Here is a 17,726-nt window from a genome sequence, read left to right on the forward strand (position 1 = left end):
TTGTATATGCTGCCAAGAAAACACAATGTACAGAAAGGCCTGGAGATGGATGTTGCGCATTCAGCATCCACTTTCAGCAAGGAGTACTTGCTGCAGACAGGAAGGACTTTTGTGAAGTAGCTCTTGAGCAGGTTTGAAGTGCCTACCAGTGACCTCAGCAGAGTGACTGACTGTCTCCTCAAGCTAATAGGGTGGCTCAAATATGTGCACAAGTGCATTAGTGTAAAAGCTTGAAATTTGAGTATCCCAATCCACACAGAACTTGCTAGCAAAACAAGTTCCATGTTCCATGTCCAAATTATAGATAGTACTTAAATGATCCCATACTCAAAAACAGTATCAAGTTTTAGCATTGCCACAGAGCTTGGAAGGTGAAATTTACAGTCTAATTTTATCTATGATGTTATTAAGGGCTTGTGGAGTTCTTGCATGATATGCCTGAGATCTTATACATAAGCTAGCTGTCAATTCAAAACTCTATCTGCCAGATCTTTTAACTTCAAAAAATATGGCATGCTCACACTTTTCCATGGATTTTGCAGTACTGCTTGGTCAGAGAAAGTCTTTGTTCTTGCAAAAAGCCATTGACTGAAGCACACAATTGTATCTGCAAAACAGCAGGTTCAGAGAAGGGTTTAAGAAAGAAGTAGCAGGAAAAATTACCTGTCATTCAACTGGTACCCTTTTCACCACATCCATCTTGGTCCATCATTTTCTGATCTCTATCTTCAAACCTACATAAAAAACCAAAAGGAATGTAGTACATCCAAAGCTTCTTATCCAAATAGCTGTTGTGGTTGCTCCATGGTAATTAAGAAAGTTCAAAGAAAATGTACTTCTCTGATGACACGACTAGAAAACCAGAAACAGCGGATGAGAGAAGGCTGAGATACTCAGCAACTTTTTTTCATTGTCAATTTTCTCTTCCCACACCTCTTGAGTGGATGGACAGCAAGGTGGCGGCTGGATGAGAAAAGTGCTTCCTTCCTTAAGAGATCAGGTTCCTGATCATCTGAGGAACCAGAACACATATATGTATGGAATCCACTATGAGATGCATCCCAGCAAGTACTGGGAGAATTGGCTAATGTAGTTGCTAAGTCACTCTCCAAGGTATTTGTAAAGGCATGGCAGTCAAGAGAAATCCCCAGCGACTGGAAACAGAGAATGAATACAGTAACTACATCAGTAACAAGGAAAGGACTGTGAATGTCATTTATTTTCTGTAAAGCCTTTGACATAGTCCTTCACAGCATCCTGCTTTTTACATTGGAGAGAGATGGATATGATGAGTGGACTTTTAGATGGGTAAGGAATTGGTTAGACTGTCACATCCAGAGGGCACTGGCTCAGAGTCTCAGTGGACATCAGTGACAAGGAATGTCCCTCAGGGATTGGTATTGGGACCAGTGTTATTTAATATCTCATTAATGACATAGACAAGGGTATTGCTGCACCCTCCACAAATTTGCAGATGACACCAAGGTAAGTGATGTGATTGACAGTCCTGAAGGACAGGACGACATTCAGAAGGATGTGGGCGAGATGGAGAAGTGGACCCATGGGAATATCATGAGGTTCAACAATTCTCTTAGCCTTTCATAGTAGGAAAGATGCTCCATACATCTAATCATCTTGGTGGCCCTACTCTTTACTCACTCCAACAGGTCCATGTCCTTCCTGTGCTGGGACCCCAAAGCCAGATGCAGGGTCCAGGTGGAGTCTCACCGCAGCAGAGCAGAGCAGAGGGGCAGAATCCCCTCCGTCCCCTACTGCCCACACTGCTTTAGATGCAGCCCAGGACACGTTTGGCTTTCTGGGCTGTGAGTGCTCATGGCTGGGTCATGTCCAGCCTCTCATCCACTAGCACCCCTATGTCTTTCAGCAGGGCTTCTCTCGGTCCATTCACAGCCTGAGTTGATTATGGGGGTTGCCCCAACCCTGGTGCAGCACTTTGTTCTTGGTCTTGATAAACTCAGGGTATTCCTATGGGCTTACTTCTCAAACTCGTCCAGGTCCCTCTGCAAGGCACCCCAACCTATAGGTGTGTCAACAGCACCACTCAAACCACTCAAAGTAGGTTGGCTGAAAACCTGCCAACTGTTCTCCATCACTGGGGAAGACATTAAACAGTACTTGTCCCAAAGCAGATCCCTGAGGGACACCATCTCTTACCAATCTCCATGAGAAGATTGAGTTGTTGACTACTACTCTCTGGGTATGACTGTTCAACCAATTCCTCATCCACCGATCAAATCCTTCTCTAGGCAATTTAGAGAGCTATTGGGTAGCTTGTAATAGGAAAGTACAGGGAGGCTGAGAGATCAGTGGTTCCCAGAATTCTCTTTCATACCTTTTTTAAAGGTGGGTATTTCTTCTCCTCCAGTCACTTAGGACTTCACCTGACTGCTAGGATTTTTCAAATACCATGGAGAACGGTTTGGCAGCTATGTCAGCTAATTTCCTTGGGACTCTGGGATGCATCTGTCACACTAGAACTCCAGCCAGCAGCTAAGCCCCAGCAACTGCTCACTCACCCCTTCACCACTGGAACTGGAGAGAGAATGAGAAGGGTGAAGGGTAGAAAAGTCACAGGGTGAGATATAGTCAGTTTAATAGGGACACTAAGTCCATGTAGACAAGAAAATAAAAGCAAGGAATTAATTCACTGTTTCTCATGAGCATCCAAGTGTTCAGCCACCTCCAGGAGAGCAGGGGCCCATCAAACCTAACAGTGACTTGGGCAGACAAACATCATTATTCCAAATGTCCCACCTTTCCTCCTTCTTCCTCCCACTTTATGTACTGAGCATGGTGTCACACGGTCTGGAATGTCCCTTTGGTGAGTTGGGATCACCTGTCCCAGCTGTGTCTCCTCCCAGCCTCCCAAGCACCCCCAAACTCCCCACCACTGTGGCAGGACAAAAAGCAGAGACGCCCTTGGCTCTGCATAGCAATAACAAAAACATCTCTGTGTTCAGCATAAACTCAAAACACATTCCCATACTAGCCACTGCAATGAAAATTAAGTCTATCCCAGACAAAACTGGCACAGCATCTCATCAGATCCCACAGACACACCCACATTCAGGTTCTTCAGGTGATCTGATCTATACAAATCTGATCTATTACAGTAAGAGAGCACTTTTTTTCCTTCAGTCCTCATCCTGCACTGAAGAGCAGGAAAGAGAGATTGTCATTGAAAACTGAGGTAAAAATGTGGTTGAGTACCTAATTTTTGTGTACCACACCAGAAAGAAACATACTTCACCTCAAAGAAGTAATGTTTGGGTTTTTTTTCCTCTAGTTATGAACAGGATAGAAAATTCAACCATTTGCATTGTTGCTTAGTTGTGTTAAGTGGCACTTGCTGATCTCTTGATTTCTAGCTTGGAAAGACAATTTTAACAATTGTGGCATGCTTTCCTGGAACTGGGTGATTGTTTTCCCTTTCTATCCCCTCCTGCTGGAAGCATACAATCTTGTCTTGAAATCACTCACAAAGGGACAAATTGAAGACATTTAGTTCCACCTTTGTCCTGATATTGTCTGTGTTTTTCTGTCCACTAACAGCTTTGTGTTCCAAAGTAGATGTTCCCTCTTCCATCTCAGTAAGCCTGTCACTTAAATTTGAAAGGCCATTTTTACTCCTGTTAGATATTCTGACATGTACTTCAGCTCTTACAGCAATTTTCCTCTCCACTAATGCCACTAATATTTACATTTCTGTGTCCTTTTTCTATCTCTGAAGGACTGTTGATGAATATAGCTTCAGGTAATTGCTTTTCCCAGGCATCATAATTTGTTTTCAACAAAAAAACAATTTCCAATTTTTTGAAAGACTATTCAAATGCACTAAGGGAGGTGAAGGAGGGTTAGGAGCAGGAACAGTGGCTTTCATAATATTAGTTACCAACATACTCATAACTTCATAACTTGCACTTTACAAAATTTTAGTTGTGTGGGACAGGCTTGCTAGAGGTTAATCACTTCCTTTCATCCAGAATCTAGCTGATAGATAAAAAAAGGCATTATTCATTCCAACGTGAGGACATAAAAGCTGTGTATCTGAATAACAGCAAATGGAAAGAAACAGCAAATATTCACTCTGGAAAACAGGAGCTGAGAATACTACTGTCATTTCTCATACTACTAAATCCTGCACAGTGGCAAAAGTAGAAGTTAACTTGTGCTGGCTGGAAGGTCTTGATCTTTAAATCTTTCAGCCAAGAAAGTATTTCTAACAGAGTCCAAAATATTCCTGTTTCAGCCCACTCTGCAACAGGTGAGAGGTTCAGTGTGAATTTTACTGGACAATTTTCTGGAGGACAAGTTGAAACAATGATCATGGTCCATTACAAACTTTTAATCTCATACCCAGACCAATGCCACTGACTTAAAAACTCTCCCCAGTGTGTACTTCTACCCCCATTTACTCATCCTTCAAATGAAACAGTAAATACTATAACTTGACACCGCATTTATGAAGAGTTCTGTAAGGCAGGAGTTGTTCCCACTTACAAAATTATGTTCTTGGACTTGCTCTCTGCAAGGCAAGTCAGAAATCTACAACACAGAGGTGCTCTGTTGATGTTGTACTGTAGGGAGGGTAAACAGGTAAATAAAACCCATGCTTTTCACGACCTGAGAAGCATATGAGTGTTTTCTAAATCGGCTTTTCTTAGCTGTCCAAGTTTGTAGTATGAGGAAAATGAATCATGTTAATGGGAAAACTTAAAGAAACCATGGTTTCACAATTTTAGTTCAGAGTGTCCTTTTCTGTTACCTTAATTTTCTTGGAAGCTTTCTGGTATCACTCTTTTTTATCTCCCACTATCTCTGCCCCAGGTGAAAGCATTTAGTCTGTATCACTGGCAACCTGCCTGAAGATGCTGCTGCCTTTCCACATTCCTACCTAGTTGAGGTCCTTTTCTGAATAGTCATTCAGCTCGTGGTGCTTACTTCAAATTACCATCACCGAAGTGCATCAAATCACAGGGACAGAACGTCACCATCACAGTCGGCAGGCCATGGATACCAAGGGAACCTCAACATCTGTGTTCATTCTTGGGAAGAGAATAACATCAGGAGAGGCTTTATTCCTAAGGGCCACCTTAAGGATGAAATCCAGCCGCCACAGAGCATCTTCTGAAGCCTTGCTCTCCACTGGTGCCTAACTCGGGAGAAGACTCGGGGCAGGACTGCTGTCTGCCCGGGACAGGATTTACTTCGCAAGCCCCGTCCTCACCGAAGAAGAGGCTTTAGGTGCGGGAACCCGTGCGGAGGATGCACATGCCAGCTTCCCAAGGAAGGACACCCGTCGAGGGTCCGCTCCCCTCCGCCCGAGAGGGAAAGGCTGTCCGGGGCTGCGGCAGCGGCCGGCCAAGCGGCGGTGGCCATCAGGTAGGGGCGGCTCCGCCGAGCCCCGGCGCCGGCCCCGCAGTATCCCGCTCCGGGCGGAGCGCGTACTCACGGCTGTGCGGGGCTCCGGCGGGGCCGGGTGAGGACGAGGAGGAGGAGGCGGAGACCGGGCAGGTGAACCCTCGCGGCAGCTGTCTCCCTGGCCGCTGCTGCTGGAAGCCGCCCGGTCCCTCCACCCCCGGCCTTTGGCAGGGTTCGAGCCCCCTGCGCCCGCCGCCGGCGTGGGAGGGCGCGGCGGGGCGACAGGCGGGGGAGCCGCTACGACCGGCTGCGGGGAGCGAGGGAGCGAGCGAGGGAGGGAGGGAGCGAGGGAGGAGGCAGGAGGCAGGACAGCTCCCAGCCCCGGCCCGCCCTCCATCTGCGGCTCCGCCGAGGGGAAGCCGAGCGCTGCCGGCTGTCGGGGTCCTCCGTGCCTCCCTGTCGGGGAAACTCCGGAGGCTTGCCGGGGAGCGTCTGTCCGCTGCCCCGAGGGGGGCTCCGGTGGTGGGAACTGTCCCCGTGCGCACCAGCTGGATGGCGAGGACCCTCAGACCCGACGACATCAACCCTCGGACGGGGCTGGTGGTTGCTCTGGTCAGCGTCTTTCTGGTGTTCGGCTTCATGTTCACCGTGTCTGGCATCAAGGGAGAGACCCTGGGAGACATTCCGCTGCTGGCCATCGGGCCGGCCATCTGCCTGCCGGGCATCGCCGCCATTGCCCTCACCAGAAAGACCGACGGCTGCACCAAATGTCCCGAGAACATGCGTCCGTGCTGTAAGGAAATCAAGGACCGGGATGTCATGGAGCTGCTAAGGACCCCCTCGGACCTGGAGTCTGGCAAGGGAAGTTGCGACGAGTTGGCCAGGAAAGGTTACCGCAAGGACAGGAGAGGGCTGAGGGGAGAGGACACCGTGTTCATCTGCACCACCAGCACCACCGCCGCGGCCACGGGAGAGTGCAAGAGCCTCACCAGAAAGGTGGAGCAGGAGGAGATGCTGAAATACCTGGAGAGCTGTTACCCAGAGATGCCAGAGAACGTGTTTGTGGGAGATGGCTCCACATACAGTGCCTTGGAGAAGAAGAGCTCTTCTCCCAGCAGGGACAGCACTCCTTGCCCTGACATTGAAGACAACATTTTTGTGGCCCCTAAAGATAGTATAATTGTCTGCTCCTACAAAGATAACAGCCCTTATGACAGGTACTGTTGTTACATAAACCCCACTGGAGTCAACTCAGACCAGGAGACCATTGTGTGAAAGATGCATACTTTATATATATGTATGTATACAGAAACTGCAACTTCAACTTCTTGATAGGGGATAATATAGCTGACTGCATGGGACAATCCTGATACTATTTCAATTTTTAAAGTGGTATGTGACTGATACTCAAACCTTTTGTGCCTGAAGTACACTTTCTGTAAGTAAAAGAGCATGTTTAAAGGTTAAAGAATTCAAATTTTCATTTTTGGAAAGGAAGAAATTACATTTTAATTTTATTTTCTCCCTTTCCCTCCCTTCTGTTTTCTTGCTGCTTATTGTACCCAAGCCTGTAGGCACACTGGAAGGCAGCAGTGGCTGTCAGCTGAAATCAAGAGCTGAATGAAACTCTGGCTCTGTCTGTAGGAAAGAATGTGGTGCTCTACAGCTGAATAAGTTTTTGAAATACTGTCACTTCATTTTGGGGGGGATTGAGAGATGTCAGCATGAACTCCAATAGCTGTCTGATGTCAGGGAATGTAGAAGTCATTTGTCTCCCTTTGTCCTGGCAGGATATTTTTTTCCTTTGTGTCAAGGAATAGATGTGCTGACCCCATGGGCTCTTCTGAAAGTCTCCTAGGAACCAGATAGTCTCAGGAGAGTTTTCAAAGATTAACACATCATCAACAGCATGAACATAGACGTGTTAGTTTAATTTTCCACTGATCTTGAGTTCACTGGAATGTTTCTAACACTTTCGGATTTTACAGGCATCCTTGACAAGGATAATGCAACATGAACACATCACAGTCCTTGCAGAGACTAGGAGCAGATGTCAGTGAACTCAGGTCTTTAAAATATATTTCAGTACCTCAAAAATCGCTTCAGGAATAGACTTCTGTGAGTAACGTTCAGAGTGGGATCTGACTCTTCTGAAAATGCCATTTTCTTGTGCCTTTTCTAAAATGCCAGATACTTCTGTATGGGGGACGCATGGTGACAGTCCACTCAAGGGTCTCAAAGCCATGCTTTGCAGGGAGAAGGGAAGAGAGGACCTGACTGACAGGTGTTTTTTTCACAGCTTATGGATACATAGCAAGAAAATGTAAAATGAGTAATGAAGATTAACCATTCAAATTCCAAGCCTGCAGTTTACATACTGAAATACAAATCATGGCTATTCTTTCCAACACTAAGTTGCATGTTCCATGCTGTGCATAAATATCTTACCTGACCTCTACAGTGTAGGTAACAGAGATGTGGTACCAACACAATGTGCATGCTGAGCAGCTACTCTAATTGTTCTGGTCTTAGGGTAATGGTTGCTAAAGCATAGAGTAATTTACTAGCATCTCACAAAGCCCCAGTTGCTATAAGTAAACTCCCAGAATGCCAAAAACTTTCTGTGTGATGGAAGTCTTAATAGCTGTTCCTACTTAGCTGGTTTTTGTCAACCGTAAGTTGTATCAGAGGAATGTACTGAGTTACTAGAGTAGGAAATAAGAAAAATGGCCTTTTATTTGTAGCAACCTGAGATGTTATGTAGAAAACTAAAAGGAATTTTGCACTCAAATGAGACCTTCCATGCCCATGGAGTTGTTTGGAAAGTGAATGTAAATTTTATACATATAAATATGTGTATTTGTTTGTTTATTGAGGAACTTATGTCAAATCATAACAGACAACCAGTCTGAAGATGTTTCCAGAGAAAGGTAACAATTTTCTGGCCAGCTTGGGTATCTTTCAGACCAAGTAAGATATTAACCCTTTGGCCAAGCTTTGATGTGGCGTCTGATACTGTTAGGATAAATTAAAAAACACTAGGTAGTTTTTTGAAGTCATGCAAAAATTCTGAATAGGTGGTTACAGGCAGCTCTGCTCTTCAGGCATGCAGCAACAGTATTGTGGTGATAAATGAACACCTGCACTCTGTGCAGCCCAGGTTTTATCCAATGAGCAAAGGAATTCCACAAAAACAGACCCTCTCCCTGACATGCTCAACTTCCACATAAAAGCACTCAGTTGTTTGCAGCTTGCCTCGTGCTTAGACTTAGTCACTGCAGGACCTTATTCTGCAATGTACAGAGCAAGTCTTTAATGGCATCAGGAAATCTTATTTCATGACCTCTGAAGCCAACAGCTGAAATACTGCTAATGAACATGATGACAAATAGGGTCTTTTGCTTTCTGGTTCTAAGCAGAGCAGGTGAGGGTCTCACTGTGTGCCCAGGGGATCTCAGCATCCCTGGAGATGAGACTCACCATGAGAAAACAGACTACTAGGTCCTGACTGCTGCCTTTGACAGCAGTTGTGAGTAATTGCTTGCCTTGCATAAGTGAGCAAGGCACCAGCCTGCTGGGAACCTAGATTTGTACAGTTCTGCAAATGTATTATAGGAAGCAGTCAAGGTTTTTTTCCATTTTCTCTAGGATTAGATGTTCTCTGTCAAAAGTTACATGGGCTTTTTCAAGACAACACAGCAAACTTTAGCGACAAATGGAATAGTAAATATATGACTTGATATACAGACATGCAGATTTGAGTAACGTGCTTTATTCCATTCTTAGTATAAAAACAAGAGAATGCTTGTGTTCAAGCAAAGTTTAATGGGAATGAAAACTCCAAAAATGTAGAAAGAGGTATTAAAAATGTGTTTAAAATTTGATATTTACAGGCAATGTAAATTCATTCATTCAGCTAAGATTTCACAATAAAATACAACTTCAAGCAATATTTCTAGGCTAATATACCATAGTCCTCTAAATTTGTTTATTGAATGTGTGAGAATTTGAGATTAGAGAAATAAATTAGTACTGGTTCTGAAACCTTAATTTTCCCTTTTTTTTTTTTTTCCTGCTAGTTTAATAGAGAATTAAATAAAAATTTATTAATTTGGCCTTTTAAAAATATGAATTTTTAGATTTGAACGTGAAAGGAATGTAGATTTTTTTGTTTGTTGGGAGAGTTAGATGTTAAGGTTTGATTTTTGTTTGTTTTTGTTGTTTTGAGGGTTTTGTAGTTCTGGTGGTTTGGGGTTTTTTAATAAAAGTGACCTTTTTATAGTTTTGCATGTAGAAATCTAATGCACACTTGATCACAGACATCATGACAGCATTTTCAAATATTTTAGGCAGATAGCATGCCCAGATCAGAGAGCACCTGAGCCTTCATTTTGATTGAGCTCATGTGGACACTGGAACTTGTGATACCAGTGCTGATCTTAGAATTAGCGGGAATAATCACTCTGCTTTTCAGAGGCAGCTGTTAGTCTGAATTTGGCTTCAGGATACCACAGCTTGGGTGTGACTCCAAGCCATGACAAGAGGTGAGAGCTTCTTTCTGTTCTTGCTGCTTTAAAAAACCTCCGGGTCAAAGTTCCACTTTCTCCTCAATGCTCTATTCCAAATAATGCATGAAGTTGTAGGGAACTCAGTTTGGGGGATAAATATCTTTGGGGATAAATGTCTTGTGAACCACGTATTGCTTGGTCCTAAAGTATGGGTGGCTGGGTGTATAAATCGTTTAATGGAAAACAGAATTTGGACATTCTGAGAAGTTTCCTAAGATTTACAAACTTTATTTTGGAATAGCATTTAACATAGTGCTACAGTGTAGCTTATCTTCTTTTAAGAGACAATGTGATGTGCAGATCAACAAAAGGGCAATTTTGTGTTGCTTTGTTTAAATTTCTGTTGTCAGAAGTACCATTTTTACAGTCATACAAGCTGATAATTGCAAAGTCTTTAACAGACAATTTCAAGTTTTAATCAGTGTGCACTTTGCCCTCCTGAGTGCAAAACAATAGCTGGTCCTTTTGGCCAGGAACTGAATAAGCAAGAGGTGAGTGTGTTCAGGGTGAGTGCGCTCCGAGTAAATGTGCCTCTGGACTGGAATCGTATTCTTGATCTGCATTCTCCAGAAATACTCATACTCTTGCAGAGGCAGTTCCTCCCCCTCTGATCCAAACTCTTTGTAGTCCTAGCTCCAGTAACTATTTTTTATGTTGTAATTACCAGAGCAGCAGCTACTGTGACCCCCTCTCACCATTTCTGCTGCTACATACCAGACTTCACGGAGTGAGCTCCTGCGTTTGGCCAGGGTGGTAGAATTTGACACTACATCATCCATCCAATCTAAGCTATTATGTTGAGACATTCAATTATATTGTCAGTTCTTGCAGTACAAGCTTGGGATTTTGCCATAGATTAGAGGTAGAGTGTTAGGCCACTAAGCACTGCCAACCTGATTTTCATGTGTGTTTAGGGATTAACCTATTTACTTGCAGAGCACAATCAGCACACAGGACCTTGACTCTCAGCATGTTGCCAGTTAAAGCCATGACTAACTCCTGATTCTTGAAAGGTTCTGTCTATGCTTCCAATATAAATTGCATTAAAGCTTATAGAGGAGTTTCCTAATATGTAGGCAAGAGGTGTCCTCTTGACACAGACATGGGGCATCAGCTGCAAAGCAGCTCATGCTGAGCCTGTCTCCACTTTGCAGCCAGTCTTAACAAGCAATCCCTACAGGGAGAACTGTCAGAGGGCTTGTTACTTCTCTGGTGGTATGGACTCTTTTATGTCTGGAAACCACTGAGACTGGACTGAGAAGTCACTTTTCATGCACCCTGGTAAACGTTCATAGGTAAGCATTGCCTTTAATTTAGCAGTCCTATCAGTGCTAGAATTCCACACCCTCTATGTCTTTACCAGACATGGAGATTCAGCTTTCATTAGTTTTTAAATCTTCGTGTATTTTTTGTTCAGAACAGTTGCATGGATTAATCTTGTGTCAGATACACAGAAGTGTTTCTGCTTAATGTTTTTACTTACAAACTCCATCCTGGAAGGGTGTGTGTATACATGCTATACATTTGTCTGCTAGGGCAGGTAACAGAATGCACAATCATAGCAAAATAGTAATTTGAGATCTTCTCAGAGTTGTTTTACCAACACCTTACCCAGCTTTTCTCCCTCATGTCTATTGATGCAATTTAGAATTCCTTCTGTTCTTTAGGAGAAAAAAAACTTCTAAGAACAACTCTGTTGTGGGTCTTTAAGAACACACAGTTCTTCCAACAGAGTTAAGACATTCCATGTCTGTGTTTCAGTATGGCCCCTGTGAAACCCAGATCAAAATCTGAATTTTTCCAGTGTTTTGCATTCAGCATTTCCCCAAACCGTTGGTAAAAGCCAAGAACCTTTAGTCAGTTCTGAAAGATGCATCTCTAGCATATGTTTTCAACCCAAAGCTGAAACTCCTTAGGGAGTGAAAAAGGGTTAAACACTTTGAAAATCTGGCTTTGTATTCTCACATGTTCTAGTGAGAGTAGAACTGAAGAAGTCTTCATAAAAGCAAGAGACCAAAAAGGTATCGCACAGAGCATTTTCTTACTTTGTCGGGTTAACTGTGTTGAATTCTGGTCACAAAAGCTATATGTTTACTACACTGTTCCATGTGTGTATTATATCTTACCCAAATGACTCCTCGAGTAGGGACAGTGTTTTGCTGCCTGAAGGCATGATACAAGAACTACTGGGAAAAAATTACCATGTACTGGGGATCTAATTTTAGATCTCATCAAAACACTTCCTTTCACACCACTGTATTTTAGTATGAAATACAGTAATAATCAGCAATTGTGCACAGTCATGAACATAAGAGTGCTCCTACATTAGCTTCATATTTGGCACTCACTGGTAGGAAGTACTTATTTTGTTGCTGTTGAAATCCAAGGCAAATTGCACAAAGGTATAACACTCAACATTTCGTGTGGAGCTTCAAGGTTAAACTCAGTGCCGTATGAAAGCTTTTGAACCCAGTCTTAGGAATTTAGTTCCAAAAAAAATTGCGTATGTGTTTTAAGACAAAATGCAGTGGAAAGATGGTGTACAAATAAGAAGGTGGAGTAGGTTGTTTCACTGTGTGAACCAGAGGACTGTGGTTACTATGCCATGGGACATTAAATAACGTCATGTAGACTCATGGGAGTTCTTTGGATGATTTGAATCATTAGGGGTTCCCACACAAACAACTTCTAAACACCCACTCTGTCACATTTCAGACTCTGGTTGTTTTATATCTCTACATCCAAAAGTGCATTTAAATTTAAACCAAAATTTACATTAAGAGGAAAGGCAATTTTCGCATATTTTATTTGTAGAGAACATTTTATTGCAAAATATTTTATCTTTGAGTTCCAATTTAGAATGTTAAAAAAAGTACAGTGCAATGTTTTAGACTGAAGTAGGGAAGAATTGGGAGAGGAGTTAGGAGGACAAAGTGCTCGTTAGCTGAAAAGCAGATGGCACTCAGCTGGAGTTTTATCAGAATAATCTTGCATAGCCTTGTCTTTTTACAGGTTTGAAAGGGCAGCCCCAGAAAGACACTAGTAAAAACCAAAGATTTCTACTTTTGAGGTCAATTCAGATGGAAGGGCTATTAGTAATTTTCAGGAGTCTGAGTAGGTGGAAGAGATGTTCTACAAGCTGGGGAAATCTCATACTAGACATTGACCTTGAAGAGACACTGCATCATTTTATGCCCCTGCATTGTTTGCAAAGAACACCTGATTTCACTTGCCTTTTATTGAAACAAATTAATTTATTTCATGTGACTAATTAGCTGTACAAGGAAACAGATACTTTTCTGTTTGGGGGAAAAAAAAAAAAAAAAAAAAAAAAAAAAAAAAAAAAAAAAAAAAAAAAGAACCAGACCACACACACACACACCCCAATAACAACCTAAGTAAAATATATTTGCTACCTAATCTAGGGGATACAGAATAACTTCTTTGTGGCAAAACAGTCTTTTCCAGTGCCCATGGTTTGAATAAAATCTAGGAAGTTTTACACTTGGAAATACATTAATTAATTTTTGGCTTAACTTGTTGTGATTTTTTAATATATTGTGATTATTCAGTCTGTTCCTCAATATTCAAGTTGAAACAATGTAGTGAAGGTTTATCAAACTAATAAAAGACTTTCATAAGTCAGTTTTTGTGTTGTGTGATTTTTTAATGTTCCTGCCTGCATTCACACTGCCAGGTGGATGGAGGTGCAATAAGCAATAATCAGAATGCACAATCTTTCCATAAAATCACCACATTATGAACAGAGTCTTATAATCTCTGTATTATCTCGCATGACTGTGGAAAGTGAATGGCCACTGTGTGAAGTGATCTATAAAGCACGTATCACTTTCACTTCTTCAGGTCTATTATTGCAATTGCTTTCCCATTTTCTGGCATGGATAGTATCATCAAGAAAAGGAAGAACACATCCCATACATCTAGTATATAGTGCCATTTTAGAAAAGAATGCTTGCTAGATTAGCTGACTAGCTCCAATGCCGGTACATGAGTATCTGTGGATTTAAAGCATCTCACAGATGAGCACTGTGCTGGTTATCATACTTTGGCTTTGCCAGCTGGTAAATGATTTCCTGCATCAAATATATGGCCATTGTCATTGATTACATCTGTCAAAATGCCTGAGATTAATTTTAAAATACTTGTCAGTTGACTGAGAACACTTCTGATTGTGTCTGTAACATTCATGGACTGTACTTCTATCTTCTGATAGATAATCATATCATCAGTATTCAGTCATATCATCACAATCTTCAGACAAACTGACATTAATAAGGACTACTGCTTGAAGTTGCAGGAAAGATATGACAGATTCAGCAGTCCACAGAAAATAGTTCTCATTCTGGAGATGCTCTGTTAGAGGTGAGGATCAGGAAGTAACAATAAGACTGAGACAGGCTGACCCAGGCAGTCTTCAGGCTGTATCACTTTTATAGAAAACCACGAGACTCTAAGCCTCCTGAAATCTGCAAGTCTCTGCTGTCTTCAGCAGAACTTGAACACTACCCAAGGACTTGTCAGTGGTTAAAGCTGTCAATCCAGTAAGCTTGCTGCTGGTCACTCATCACATTTCTATTTAGAAGATTTTAAACTCATAAGACACTTTAAAAACATCTTTTAATTCTATAGACAACAGTAAAATAAAGAAGAAGAGTTAAAACTGAAACACTATGGACAAAGCATATGCTTTCACATCCACATTTGAGAAGGACATGCACCTTTTTAATAAAAATGTAAACAAATGCTAACTCATTAAGACAATGTAAACTAATACATCATGAAGCACTATAAGAGACCAGAGACTTGCACAATTTTTAGATAGCATTCGGATAAAGGAAATGGCAGTATTTGAGGATACCTCTGGGCTACTAGCAAATGAAAGGTTTATTCTGCTAAAATTAAAAAAAACAGTGACTGAAACACACCTTCTAATAAGAAATTTTTAAAAAGAGAAATTAAGCTTAGAAAAAGAGAATTATTAAGCTTAGAAAAAATTTGAAACAATTTTTTTTTATTTTAAAAATTTGGCTGGACTTTATGTTGGGAATCTCATGTGCCAAAGTCAGCTATGGCTGTGTCCCTTGCTGGGTTCCTTGTTCCATTCAAGTTGCAGATACAGTTTCACAGACTTCAGAGGCATACTTTCACTCAATTTTACACATCTTTTCTGTGTAGTCCAAAAAAACCTCCCATAATTTGGAAATATTTAACTTTCTACCTCTGTTAGGCATCCCTGAAAAATCTATCATTATAGCTGCATTTACTTCTCACAGAAGCTGAAGAAAAACTGTAGTGTGACACTCCTATCACTATCACACAGCACATACTTGGAATTAAAAGTTGTAGCAATGCTTGTTACATAGGAACATGAACAGCTGCTTGGTTAAACTACACAAATTTATGGCAGAAAAATTGCAACTACATGCATGTTCTTGCACTTTTATCTAGGATCAAGGACAGACTAGAGGGTAAGGGAGCAGAATAAGCAGGAGTAACTGGTACTGTGTCACTCAAAGTCCTTCCTTTTCATCTCCTCCCAATTAGCTTTATTCAGTCTAGTTCACATTATGGTAGAAATGCTTTTACTTTTGATATCCTTTGTCTCTCAGTTTTACTTACTCTGTTAGACTGTTGCTCAATTGAACTGGAACAGGCCAAACTCTTCAAAATAGACTAGCTCCGAAAAGTAAGTCTTTAAAGAAAGCCAACACCAGCAATGCTCACAGAATCATGCTCATCTAGAGATTACTTGTAGCGATGGTTCTCTCTTTACAGGAAATGCTGGCTCAGGAATGAACTTTCCTAAACTGTGTCCTAAATTGCACAGTGACTCACTTAGAGGGCTGCCTGATTTCACTGACAGACAGCTTTTCAGAATAGTAGGGTCACTGCCACTTTAGTCAAAGCAATAACATCAGCTTATGTTAAGAGCTGTTTTTCTGAGAAATCCCAGAGCAGCCAAAGACAAGAGCAGCTCAGTAGTGAACTTTTTCCTGTTTAGCAACAGCATACAATGTCTTGCATTTCTCTCCCAAGATTTTCAGGTCTCTGCAACAAGATGGCAGGTGTCATTAGGAATTGGCTGTATGGAAACAACAGACTTTCTTCTTAATCCTTCTTTCTATGCTCCAGACAATGGAGATGAAATGGGAGTACAAATTCTTGTTTCAGTTTGTATCCACTATAATTTCTCTGCTTCACCCTCCTCTTTTGATGGAAGTTACTTCTTCACACCGCACACACCTCATTTTTCCCTAGCATAGCCCTAAACCAACCACATCCACAGGGTTTATGATACCACTAAACAGCAACACTACACTACCTCCTTTCCTGTGGGAGTATCTCATGGGCTGGAATGTCCAACCAGCTGATTTTGAAGACTTGGTGGCTGCTGGCTGAGGATTTCCCATCAAAACCAAATCAAGAAGTTAACACTGGGAGCAACCTTCTGCTCTGGTAGCTGGTGGGCAATTTCCATGTATTATTCCTTAAGATGAGTTTTTGCCTTTTTTGTATTTTCAGTGCCACTGTTGGGAGAAACACCTGTAAATAAAGCCTGAGCTAACACATTCACAAGGCCAAAGGAATATGTTATCTCTTTTTCTAATCTTCTAATTCAGCAGGATGACATAACAGACTGAAAGCAGAAAGGATACTAGAGTTAATGAGCAACTAGGAAGCAGGATTTTAGAGAAGATCACTGGTAAGGACACCTGGTATTGGACTGTATGAAACTCTGTTGGCATCTTGAGGAGTCACAGAAGTGCTGACGACTGCCTTCTGGGTGACAGAGGCTTTCTTACCTTCAAGCCAGTATGTGACCATGTCTCCTTTCCCCTAAGAAAGAATATTAGGCATGGGGTTAAAACACTATATGTCATTTATGAGATAATTTTCTTACTACAACTCAAAACAAATCCCAAAAGGAGAAATATGTGTCTGTCAGCCACTTTACACAGAGGAAAAATGAGGCATAAAACCTTTCCTTAAAAGATAATAGCAGTAGAATTAATTAAAACAATCCTTTGAAGTCCCATCCAAAACTGGGTCCACAAGTATGTTAATTCTCCTGTGAAACTCACATGATGATTTGTGATGTCTCTGAAGGACCTTTTTTGGTTTCAAGAAGTTGTGACAGTGAATGTGCCATGAAGAACTTCCAAGCTTGACTAGGTCCTTCATGTCTGACTTACCAAGTTTGTTCCATGAATGAGTCCATGGAATTGGTCCTGGCTTAAAGCCTGACCCTGCTGTCTTTGGGTAAGGGAATTAGTCTAACCAAAGCACTGTGAGATATAGAGGACTAGAAGATATAGGGGACTGCACAGGTTAAAATTCAGGGACTCCAGAGTACTTTTACACTCTCCTCTCTGAAAAGCTGAGTATAAATGCTGCATACACACCTTGACTTTTAAATTGCCACGGCATACTAACACATACTCTCCAATCTGTTCCAACAGCTGGTATGCACTTGAACTGCACTGTATTTTAAGAGCTGGAAAGAAAGATAAATATCTTATTAGCAAACAATTTATGTATCTAAGACAGATTCATCTCCCAAAGTGTGTAAAAAATTCAAGACTCATTAATGAATTCCCCATTGAGGGGTTGTTTTTTTTTTTCAAGTTTTTGCTTTCATTCCTTGTTATTTGTTATTCAAAACATTGTGTGCTTTGCACACAAGCTCCAGTACCCTGGCCCCTTTTTTGAGAGCATCTCAGGACAAATATGGGGCTGTCAAAAACCACTACCCTT

At 41.8% G+C, this 17,726-nt stretch overlaps 2 protein-coding genes across 2 annotated transcripts in view; one reads left to right on the top strand and one right to left on the bottom strand.

The window, feature by feature from the left end:
* Positions 1–5,934: 5,934 nt before the first annotated feature.
* Positions 5,935–6,657, top strand: TMEM215 (transmembrane protein 215). The gene has a single exon (XM_066339414.1). It carries the CDS (start codon positions 5,935–5,937, stop codon positions 6,655–6,657), a length of 723 nt encoding a protein of 240 aa, XP_066195511.1.
* Positions 6,658–16,658: 10,001 nt separating this feature from the next.
* LOC136374264 (atrial natriuretic peptide receptor 2-like) overlaps positions 16,659–17,726 on the bottom strand; it is a 35,474-nt gene continuing 34,406 nt past the window's right edge. Inside the window, exons 22-23 of the mRNA XM_066339566.1 lie at positions 17,375–17,466; positions 16,659–16,808 (exon numbers count right to left, since the gene is read on the bottom strand). Of these exons, the coding sequence (XP_066195663.1) occupies positions 16,659–16,808; positions 17,375–17,466 (242 nt within the window). The remainder of the gene's footprint in view (positions 16,809–17,374; positions 17,467–17,726) is intronic.

The sequence above is a fragment of the Sylvia atricapilla genome, chromosome Z (assembly GCF_009819655.1).
Source record: "Sylvia atricapilla isolate bSylAtr1 chromosome Z, bSylAtr1.pri, whole genome shotgun sequence".
NCBI classification, from domain to species: Eukaryota; Metazoa; Chordata; class Aves; order Passeriformes; family Sylviidae; genus Sylvia; species Sylvia atricapilla.

Excerpts from the sequence above, each read along its gene's own strand:
- TMEM215 (XM_066339414.1), top strand. The coding sequence starts at position 5,935 with ATGGCGAGGACCCTCAGACCCGACGACATCAACCCTCGGACGGGGCTG.